The 11,976-nt window shown below is 37.9% G+C and overlaps 2 protein-coding genes across 2 annotated transcripts; one reads left to right on the top strand and one right to left on the bottom strand.

Annotated features, from left to right (window-relative positions):
- Positions 1 to 708: 708 nt before the first annotated feature.
- LOC144038762 (tyrosine--tRNA ligase, mitochondrial-like) lies at positions 709 to 5,995 on the bottom strand. The gene is made up of 4 exons (XM_077551484.1): positions 5,945 to 5,995; positions 2,750 to 2,927; positions 1,873 to 2,041; positions 709 to 1,227 (listed from the first exon to the last, which is right to left on the bottom strand). Exons 2-4 carry the CDS (start codon positions 2,854 to 2,856, stop codon positions 1,072 to 1,074), a joined length of 432 nt encoding a protein of 143 aa, XP_077407610.1. The 5' UTR covers positions 2,857 to 2,927; positions 5,945 to 5,995; the 3' UTR covers positions 709 to 1,071.
- Positions 5,996 to 6,103: 108 nt separating this feature from the next.
- Positions 6,104 to 9,425, top strand: LOC144038793 (uncharacterized). The gene is made up of 4 exons (XM_077551535.1): positions 6,104 to 6,191; positions 7,666 to 7,719; positions 8,195 to 8,278; positions 9,205 to 9,425. Exons 1-4 carry the CDS (start codon positions 6,104 to 6,106, stop codon positions 9,423 to 9,425), a joined length of 447 nt encoding a protein of 148 aa, XP_077407661.1.
- The last annotated feature ends 2,551 nt before the right edge of the window (positions 9,426 to 11,976 follow it).

The raw sequence follows: 11,976 nt of genomic DNA on the forward strand, positions 1-11,976 counted from the left end.
GGAGGCGAAACATGTTTAAAATTTCATCCCCAAAAAAATTTAAGTAAAAAAATGAGATGAATTAATAATCATATTGTTTTTACTACATTTGAAATTCACATAAGAAACAGATTTTGCTTACATACTTTTAATTTCTTATCCAGGTCGTGTTAAAAATGTTTCATATGAATATCAATCAAAAGGGAGAAGTGATGGGCACAAATTTGTCAATGCACAGCAAACATGCACAATTTTGTCCAAGCTGCAACGGTCATCTCCAGGTTTAGTTATTAAATAGTCAATTGTACAAATGTCGCCAAGAATGGCATACTTTTGTCTCACACTTCCAATTACTCTCTCAACACTTATCCTTACATTCGCAATCTTTCTCGTCTCCTCAACCTCAGCAGTTGTAAGTTTACAATTAGCAGTCAGATACTTATCACTCACGTGATATGAAATTAACAGTTCCGTGGTGACACGGCAATTAAATATTTGGGAGTGTTGTGATGTTTATAGCTTGACCATGTTTGAGCTCTTGCTGTCATACTGGATGGTCTGTCAATAAATATCTCAAAGCAATCTATGATGCATGTCCTGCCAAAATATTTTGTCAATACCAAAGCCATAGTGGCCTGTAGCTAATATAATGCTGTAATGCTACAAATAAGATGTTCAAGGTGTCTATGACTACTGTGGACACACCAAATATGTAAGACAGATATTAAGACAAAGTTGCATCAACGTCATAATGAGCTTTTGAAATTTGTTCAAGATACAATTCTTGTTTTCCGATATCTCTGGGGAAATGAGGTTAAATACAGCCCTTAAAGTATGGAAGCTAGGAAGTCCTGTGTAGTATTTCACTTTGTTGCTGTCCTTGAAATCTTCAGGATTGGTTGCCTTCATTTTCTGTATAACATTCTTTGCACTTTGATTTTCTTTTTTTTTTTAACTACATAAGTTCTTTTTTAAGTCTTGCATTTTCAGTCTGTACCGCCTCTAATTCATTAGCAACTGCACGTGGAAACACATCACACACCTCTTCTGTATTATCTGCTGTGGATTCCAAATGGCTTAACTCCAGTAGAGTCATTGCAGCCTCTGTCTTTTCCATTTTTGCTTTTCTGTTTTGGAGTCGCTTGTGACGCTGGACAGACATTGAGGGCGGTGCGCTACGTGGACTGTAGCCCAAGTCTTTATTGGGTACCCAGTCGGGATCAGTTTCATCCCAAGGATGAAGTTAACCTGTTAATAAAAGATCAAAATTGTAAAAGCATGAGGCACTAGACATCACGCACTAAACATTTCCTTGCAGTAATTCGTGAGTGAATGAGTTCATGATTCATCAATTAAAATTTCATTATAAAATCAATATGGACTGCATGTTAAATATATACATAGCTAAAGCCCTTTACCTCATAGAGTATGTCTGCCCAGGACGCTATGTAATAGAAACTGTATTCATTACTTTGATATTAATTCATATGTGAATTCAAGTAAGATTTTTATAGCCAGTCATATTAAAAAAAAAATAATAATGGAAATTTACTCCGGACAGACGTGCAAAAAATGCAGCACAGCACGACCTAAGAAAGAAATAAGAGTCATGCTAGTCAAGAAATCACTTTCCTGGTTTCATAACGCCGCGCTCAGGCGCAGACAATATTTTAAATATATATAATTAGCGTGCTCTCCAATGTGAGTTATGGCTTTTATTATCCGTCTGGGTGCTCAAGTGTGGTGGAACCTAAAAAAGGTTGCTTTCTCACACATTTTATGGGGTTAAGTTTGAGGGCTTCTTCGACACTCTTGTTGTATTTTTGTCTCAACTGAAGCGGAAATAATCATGGGTTAATTTGAGCTGCTTCATGGTTAATCAGATGTACGTACCCTTTGGGGCCCTCGGGGATGGCGTTGACCCTGCGGCAGGCGTCGACGACGGTGGTCCGGCTCCAGCAGCAGCTCATGGAAGGGAGCCTCTCGGAAAAGCTCCTGCTGCTCCAAGTCGCTCATCTCCTCCAGCGCCTGCATGCTGCTGTGGTACAGCGTGTTGGTGCATCTGCACAAAAACAACATTCACATTTTTACAGTCGGCAACAAGCATCTGTTAAGTCGAAATTAACTCATTCACTGCCATTGACGGCTGTAGATGTCAAAAATCCATTTTAACCATTTCTATTAGTTTAACATTTTCCCCGACCACTTTTATTAACAAGGGTATGAAAACCTAGAAAAAAAATTATTGTGCATTTAGAACAAATAAAAAAATTGTGATTAATCGTGAGTTAACTAGTGAAGTCATTACAAAAAATGTTAATCGCCCGACGCTCCTAATTTTTGATAATCTTTTGTTATTTATATTTTTTGTTTGTAATAATCTTTTCTTTTTAAAAAAAAAGAAAAGAAAAATATATTAAATATTAGTTTTTTTTAAATCATAATTAATCGCATGACTTCTCTAATTAACTCACGATTAATCACAAATTTTATATCTGTTCGAAATGTACAATAAAAAAAATCTAGGTTTTCATACTCTTGCTAACAAAAATGGGGAAAAAAAAGTGAAACTAATAGAAATAGTTCAAAGGAATTTTTTGACGTCTATAGCCGTCAATGGCAGTAAATGATTTGGATGGATAGGGCGGATATGTGGTCATCTGGTATCTGATGCATTCTAATAATTTGCTATCCAAAGTCATACAAATACTTAAGAATAAACAAATCTCACATATGAACAAACAGATATCTAAATGGATGGGATTCTGACCTCTTGGCACTTTCGAGGCCCTCCTTCCCATGTACCAGCTTTGTCACCTCCGCCGCCAGTCGTTTATGTGCCAGCCGTTTACCAGGATCCGCTCTCTGCTGCTCCATCAGGCTCTCCACTTCGGCCAGTGGCAGGAAGGTAAATAGCTTCAGGTGTCTTTAGACAACACAGACGAGTCCTATACATTACATAAACTGTGTTACAATTTACAAAAGTCAGCTAGCTTAATAGCTTAACACAAAATGAAAAACACCTTGGATGGGCTAATAAATCCAGCATCCGAACTAAAACCATTTAAAGAACGTATATTTGAAGTTGCAGCAACACATGCGGACAAAACATTTAGCAAAACTCCCAGGCAAATATTCTTTGACCTCTGTGAAAAACAAAAATATTATAGCTGCTTTGCTTCTGTGTTTCTATATTAATGTGTGTTATGCTGCCACCTGGTGGCATGCATATTAGAACAAGCAGCACAATGACCATTGTATTTTCAGGATGCACAAACTATTCTATTGATTTGTTTTTATGAAGTAAAATACCGCAATGTTATTTCTCTTGGCATTGAAAGTGCAAGGTGGACTTTCATTATTTCTACTAATAGGTGATGATGGTGATGTAATGTGTTGTCAGATGAAATCAAAGTGCACAAAAGTTCATTTTAAATATTTATTTTTAAAATCCATTCATTGTCAGTTTATCGTATCATTTAAATGTCAACCTATACATTCCTCATATACATTTTACAGTATCTTGTACCATGCCACAATACACAATGACATCACATCCTCGTTGAGTCTCTGCCTTCACCATGAAAGCAGACTAACACAAGCAATCCTATCAGCTCATTCCTATCACACCTGCAACCCAAAGTAGCATTTAGCCAGAATTGGGGGAAAGAAAAACAAAAAAACTAAAGGTCGTTTGAATCAGTATTATTGGTGCTATAAGGCAGAGAAGTATAGATGACATCAAAGAGTTAGAAAATGAAGAACAGTACGTCTAATGTATCCTGAGTTCAACAAAGGAACAGTGTTTCCTTGACACATTTGAAGAAGAAATAAAAACCCTTTCAACAACATAAACGCAAAAAAGCTTCCTTACATTAAGAATGGGCCCAGTTTGTGTACATTGCATTATTTCCAACCTATTTTAAAGCTGCGAGTTCACTTATACTGTGCATGATCTAAAGTTATAACATCATTCACGTGCAATCCCAAATGTGTGCACACCATTGTAATCTCTATTGCTCTATATTTTTTTGCACACATAAGGCACAGTCTTTGGAAATAAGTGACCCCATTTCCTCAAATAGCGTCTATGGATTGGATGTAGCCTGCAGAGCACACGTGGCTTGTAAAGCTGACGCTGCAGATAATCAACAAATCTTTCAGTAATCAGATAATTTCTCAAAACGCACCGCAAATTTAAAAAAATTAAAATAAAATCACAATTCATATATATTTTTATATATAACTAATTTCACTGCCATAAATTCATTAAAAAAATATATATATAACAAATTAGGGGCGACAGGCAATACATTTTTTTAATTTTAATTAATCGTATGACTTCACTAGTTAACTCACAATTAATCGCAAATTTTATCTGTTCTAAATGTCGAATGAAAAAAAAACTAATAGAAATTAGATAAAATTAATCAATGGGAGCGAATGGATAAAAAAAAGATGATAAAAAATTTGGGGCTTCAGGTGATTAAAATTGTAATCGTAATTAATCGCATAATTTTAATTACCTGACATCCCTAATTATGGGACTGCTGTGCGGAGTAAGCAGGCACATATTACTATCCTAGAAAACGGGTTTGTTGCATTTCTTTCTTTTTTTTTTTATTCTTCCACGAATTGTTCTGCTAAAATGCGGCCTTAACCGTAGATCGCACCGGAACAAATGAGGTATCAAACGATGCGGCTTGATTTGACATAGAATTCCGAGTTACCATGGCAATGCAATTCCCCAAAAAGTCCCGAATTTTTCTAGTTAGAATTTTACATTAACATTCCAACCACCCAAAAAGCATGCAACAAAATATGAAGCTTTTTGTTTATGGATTTTGGGGTGGCAGAGGGCCCTATATCCCATTATAAAAGATCCACCCCTCCACTGTTCAGCAGCTTAATCATCTCTACATTCAAAATAAAAAATAAATAAAAGAGTGTAATCTAATCGTACTAGAAACATTAAGCATATCTGTAGCAGACAACTCTTAAAACATTTAATCAGCGTTTGGAGCACCTTTTTTGAGCAAAGTGTTGGATTCACCTTGTGCAATACCAGGTGGAAAATCAGTCCTACACAAATCAATTTAAGCATTTTGTCTATAAAGACAGCCTGTGCCAGAACACCAGTAAGGAGATAATCAGCAGCATTTTTCCAAACTAGATATGGTTAAGGGTGGACAAAATGGAATGCATTGCATTTATCCAGCCGAGATGCAATGCATGGATTAGCATTAATTTTACCACTGAACAACCAATGTTTGGTTGTAAAGCTTCTGTAAATAGGCTTTACCTTTTTTACTTTCTTCAATTGATTTGACCTCAGTCAGGTGCATGTGTAGAAACAGTATATGTAATATGATGCACGCCAGCATAGTCTGTCCCGTGCGAGCGAGTTTTCTCGAAATGTGGAGAAGTGGTGAGCAAAAAAAGAAACCGGCTCAATCCAAAAACAGTGGAAAAAATAATGTACCTCAATAAAAATCTTTGAGTGTCCCCCATTGCCCCCTGTCAGTTACACATGCACACCATATCATTATCTATGCCATATTTTACCAGCACTTTCTCCTCAATAACAAAATACACACATTAATCAGTCTTTATTTGTCAATAGAACATGCTATTCGGTCTTAGTGTGAGTCCAAAGAATTTTCAAAGCAAAGATGCTTTAAATCCACTGCAGCCTTGCAGTTTACCAGTAGCGGTCACTGTAACTGAAGCTTCGAGTAATGAACCTATTTTCAAAACAATTGGCTCAAGTGGTTCAGTGCTTCACAAAAGCTTCATTTGCCCATCACTACTAGCTAGCACAGCTTCCTTTTTAAGCCCAGCATTGGATTCAGCTGATGTAGCATCAGCTAGAAAACGAAGACCTTCTTTTAGCATTTGGGGAAACAAATCAAATAAACATTAATTGCAAACACTAAATTGATTAAAAAAATAATTATACCACTACCTGTGTCCATCAAGAGAGTATACACCAGCACAACCAAGAGCCAAACAGCAGCCATCACTTCAGTAAGAGCACAGACCGCATGTGCTTTTATAGCAGGTGCCTCTGGTGCTAATTATAGCCAATTAGCAGCAGCTGTGGTCACATGTCACCTGCTATAAAATGTCTGTGCTCTTCACAACTGTCACTGAAATGATGGCTGCTGGTTGGCTCTTGGTTGTGCTGGCGCATGTTCTCTTGATGGACACAGGTAGTGGTATGTTTTTAATCAATTTAGTAGAGATGGGCAAATGAAGCCTTGTGACGCTTTTGAGGCTTTCGGCTAATTGCTTTGGAAAAAGAGTCGAAGCTTCAAAGCCCCATAAGATAGATCGTACCGGTGACATCTGGTGGTCAGATGGTGTCATAGCAGCTATAATCTTCAAAGTGATTCGCCTGATTTTATATTCCAACATAACACCAGTATATTCAGTCTTACATTTGTGTCTGTCTAATGATCATCAGGTACACATGGAAGGTGAACATAAAGTGAACCAAATATCTACATGAGGGAATTGTGCTTGTGCCCAACTTTTTATATTTATTTGTTTTATAAGTTATTATTCAAAAACAATATTTGCTCTATTGTGTTGGCCTTCAAGCGCCTTGTTCTCTGGCTGACAATTTCACCAGCCTTTGAGAACATCCTCTCACAGGGGACTGAAGATGCTGGTGGTGAGAGGTACTGCAGAGCCACTGGATACAGATGTGGGTATGTGGTTTTGTGGAGAAACCAATATTGTAGTGGCTTCTCCGTCCGGGGAAGCAGTTTGTCCTTCAAATATCTAGAAAAGAAAAATATGACAGATAATCATTTTTGCACTGGATTAATAAATCAAAGTAAAGATAGATAGGGAAATTTAGTTTCAGCAGCATAACATTACATTCATTACAACATAATAGTGCCACTTTTCACATCATATATGTATACTGTAAGTACCTCACCTCTGATTGTTATGCAATACTGAAACAATCAAGATATTATTATGGTTACTATGGACATACTGCAGGCTGTGATATTTTTAAATGTAGGTAACACAGCCAAGATTGCCAGCGACCTTTAAATCCTTTAAAGTTTTAACATTATTAAAAGTGATACAGTAATATTAATTCATTTTCTGTAACCATTTATTATTGCAAATGTTGCGGTGAGCCATTTAGCAAAACTGTACAATAGTAAATACAACACTACAATGATGATGATAATGCTGATAATATACCATTTATATTATGCCAAATAATTAAAATCTTACCTTTGTGGGTGACACAACGTCAAAGTGTTGCCAAACACGAGATCGTTTTCTTGCATTGGAATTCTCCATCCTAAAGCTCTCTCAAGTCAGTTTTCTCTCAAAAGGCTGTGGGCGCGGGTGACTCCCCCGGGGGGAGGCAGTGGTTGTTTCGGTGTCTCCTTTTAACAGCTGACACCGCGCCAAAACAATTGAATCAGTTACGTAATTTCCGGTATCTCATTAGCGCGCATGAAGCCCCATACGTCATCAGCACGTGATCACGGAGGTTTCATCGGGGCTTTTGATACATTGTTTCGAGCAGTCTGTCTCACTCGGCTGACACACGCTCCGGAGTCTCAGTGTCAAACGTCCCATCTCTACAATTTAGTGTTTGCAATTAATGTTTATTTGAATTATTTCCCCAAATGCTAAAAGGAGGTCTTTGTTTTCTAGCTGATGCTACATCAGATGAATCCAATGCTGGGCTTAAAAAGGAAGCTGTGCTAGGTAACATTTGATTAACTCATTCACTGCCATTGACGGCTATAGACGTCAAAAATTCATTTCAACTATTTCTATTAGTTTAACATTTTTTTCCACTTTTGCTAACAAGAGTATGAAAAACTAGAAAAAAATGTATTGTAAATTTAGAACAGATATAAAATTTGTGATTAATCGCTAGTTTACTAGTGAAGTCATATGATTAATTACAATTAAAAAACTTAATCGCCTGACGGGCCTAATTAAAAAAATATTTTTTTAAATAAGGGACGTTTAATCGTAATTAATTGCATGCTAATTCTTTATCTGTTATAAATGTACAATAAAAAAATTCTAGGTTTTCATAAAAAATTAAATTAAATGAAAAAAATGTTAAACTAATAGAATAGTTCACATGAATTTTTGATGTCTATAGTCGTCAATGGCAGTGAATGAGTTAATCAAATCTGTTTGTGATAACTAAGACTGGTAATTTCTACAGATGTGACGTCCAATGATGTTTCACTTGAGGGGGCTTTTGAACTTCTGCAGGCTTTGAATTCTGTAATGAAGCTGCAAAATAAAGGTGAGGAAAAAATTGGGTGTTTGGCCATTGGACTGCCTGGTTCCGCTTGATTGAAATGGTCATGTTGGATTGAAAGGCAAGCGTAAACCAAAACAAATTTGTGCAAGAATTAATGCATAAATCTAGCACGTGCAAGGTTTTCTTGAAAATATTTAAGTGTTTCATCGAAAAAGTCGACAATTTATTCAAAACTTCAGAAAGTTAACTGAATGTAGTATTATGCCAATAGTCAAATGGACACAGATTATTGTACCTTCTGCCATCTAGTGGAAGCACATTTTAATAGTTCTGCATCGCTGGCATAGTGGTTGGAAATCATGACTGTAGTGACCGGTTTTTAAATTATCTGAATGGCAACTTTTTCTTCCCAACTGGCAGCTGAAGAGGAATAAATTTATTTGTCCTCTTTGCGTGTTCCAAAAATATGAAGACGGATTTAATGTAAGAAAAAACACCTTTGCAAAAATGATTTTATAAAAAAACAGATCTCTGGACATCGTGACAGACTCCAAACATTACGTAACAGGTGGAATTTCAGAGTGCCGAATGTGTCTCTTCCGCGGGGAAGATGGCTTCTTATAGTTAAAAAGACCGCCTCTCTTTCATTTGTAGACAAAACATACTCTCTGGGTACTTTTCCGTGAGCAATGGCGCAAACAGTCAGGGGTATGTTCGAAGCAGATTCTGTTCTCAAGGACCAAATGTATTTTCGCACAGAACGCTGAGAAGGAATTTTTTTTTTTTTTAGACCAAACAATTTACCAGCTTAGGTTAAGGTCAAATTATACTGTGTTCAACACTACCTCACATCTACAAAACATTTCGACATGGTTAATATAAAGAATAAAGAAATAAAATGTTAATAATGTCTAACAATGGTTAATATATAAAATAAAGAATTTAAATGTTAATAATATCAAACACAGCCCAGAATGATGCTATGGAGGACCACCACCATGCCAGCGGCAACATGAGCCAGGAGGACCACCACCATGCCAGCGGCAACATGAGCCAGGAGGACCACCACCACCATACCAGCGGCAACATGAGCCAGGAGGACCACCACCACCATGCCAGCGGCAACATGAGCCAGGAGGACCACCACCACCATGCCAGCGGCAACATGAGCCAGGAGGACCACCACTAGTGATGGGCAAGTAGGTAGCCTAGTAGGTAATTTGATATTGTAAACAGAAGTGACTAGTTGGACCATTTATTGTAACTAACTAAGTAAAAATCAAAAAACTTTTTTTTCTTAGCATAGAATTAGCTAATATATTAGATATAGCCACATATTTATGCTAATGGCACATTGACACCAAGCCCATTAGAATGATTAAAAATACCCATTTAGGTTTGACATACACTTACTGTTGGCTAAATTGATTTCTCTCCCCTGGCTTTATTTGTTCTTCTTTGCTGCCCCCTAGAGTTTGAATAATTAAAAGTTCGTCAACTCCTCGAAGATGTCGTACAGCTCTTGTAGATGCATGCATTTGTTAGCTTTTTGTCAATGAATGCCAGATTTCACAACTTGAAATATTTTCTATATTTATGTGCGGAACAATCAGTGTTACAGGGGTTACAGAGTAATGTTGAGTGATTTCTGGAACAAAATACAGATACGTAACATTTGCCAGCTTTGTTACTCTTTCACTCAGGTGGCCCATGTGATCGTCTTAAATATAAAACACATAACGTCACAATAAACGGTCTTTACCAAACCATGTGTAACTTGTGTCCCGCAGACGTCAGTGAAAAATATCTTTGTCCTGAGCGGCAGGAGCCAGAGTTCCCTGGTGTGAAAGAGGAGGAGGACTTGGAGCCTCTTCAAGTTAAAGAAGAGGAACAACCACAGCCTCCCAACATAAAAAAAGAGGAGCTGCTGCCGCCATACATTAAAGAGGAGGAGCATTTCACAGAGTTGCCCGTGACTGGTGTCCATTTGAAGAGTGAAGATGAATGTCAATATGAAGAGAACAAAGGGGCGGAGTCTCCAAGCAGCAACTCAAGACAACAAACAACAGAAGATGACGAGGACCACCGTGGAGGATCACAAGCAGACAGCATGTTAGCTCGAATATCAGATGGTGAAGACACGTTACACTCTCCTCAAACCGATGACTATGAACAGTCTGACGGTGATGTGACATGTCACGCTGCCAGCACATGGTGCAAATGCTGTCAGTGTGGTCAAACTTTTCGCTGCCAGTCTCTATTGAGAAGACATATGATCAGCCACACTGGTGACAAACCTTTTGCATGTTCAGTTTGTGGTAAAAAATTTGCTCGAAAGGGATCTTTAAAAATGCACACAAGAACACAGACTGGAGATAAGAAGCCTTTTGCCTGCTCAGTTTGTGGTCAAACTTTTGCTAGGAAGGAAAACTTAAAAAGACACACAAAAACACACACTGGAGATAAGCCTTTTGCCTGCTCAGTTTGTGGTCAAACTTTTGCTAGGAAGGAAAACTTAAAAGAACACACAAGAACCCACACTGGAGAGACGCCTTTTGCTTGCTCAGTTTGTGGCAAAAAATTTGCTGTGAATGCAAACCTAAAAATACACACAAGAACCCACACTGGAGAGAAGCCTTTTGCTTGCTCAGTTTGTGGTAAAAATTTTGCTCGGGGGGGAAGCTTAAAAATACACACAAGAACCCACACTGGAGAGAAGCCTTTTACCTGCTCAGTTTGTTGTCAAAGATTCCCAAGTAAGGTTGAAGCTAAGAGGCACAAGTGTGCTGGTGAGAATAGCAGAGATGAATGATGGTGCAAAGATCATGTTTACCGCTGAATAAACGAATGATCTGTGTACCTATGTTGTATGTGTCTGACTTAACCCTATTTTGAAATTGATTTTGTATATAAAATGTTACATCAACCTGACAAGGGGCTGCAGATTTAAACTATCTGACAGTTATAATATGGCATGTTTACCGGTAATTGTCCATTAATATGCATTGTGCCTTATACTTTTATTAGAATAACTTGATTGTGACTTTTTCCTTCTACTCTCTAATGTGGCTACAGCTCAACAGTGTATTAGACCGCGTGGAACCACACTGCCTCTAAGTGGCCAAACCAGGTACAACATGAACAGCGCTGCCAACAAAGGCACACACAAACAAAGGGAAAGACAATATAAAATAATTGTAATAAAATCAACTTTGGGACATTTAAAATCGATTCTGAATCGTACTAAATGAGAATCGATTTTTTTGGGCACATCCCTAATAAATAACACTGCCAAGACTTGCGTCAAAATGCCAACTTTGCATTGGCATTTTGAGCACAGATAAAGGAGAAATAAATCCAGAATGTGCAAACTTGTAAAGCCTTTGTATGATCAGATTTGAAAGCACTCACCGGCAAGAGAGGAGGTCATTCTACATCTACGTTAGCAGCGTTGCCCAAAAAACCAACTCCTGACACTTGATCGGCAATCCAACATGTCCACCTCGCGCATGTCCTTTTTGTCAAAGTGACTGTCAATGTTCTTGGGCGGAAAGTTGACTAATAGTTTTCGCCCTCCACGACATCATAGCCCGTTAACGCTGCGCCAATACTTTCCTGCCGCAGGGGCGCGTGTTTAGAGAAAGTCACATGACGTCAGGATCTCTAGTGAATCCGTTTGAGCCTGTCGGGTTACCAAGTGATGCAAGCGTCGGACTTTGGGAACGCGGACTTATTTTTCA

Source organism: Vanacampus margaritifer, chromosome 18 (genome assembly GCF_051991255.1).
Source record: "Vanacampus margaritifer isolate UIUO_Vmar chromosome 18, RoL_Vmar_1.0, whole genome shotgun sequence".
NCBI lineage: Eukaryota > Metazoa > Chordata > Actinopteri > Syngnathiformes > Syngnathidae > Vanacampus > Vanacampus margaritifer.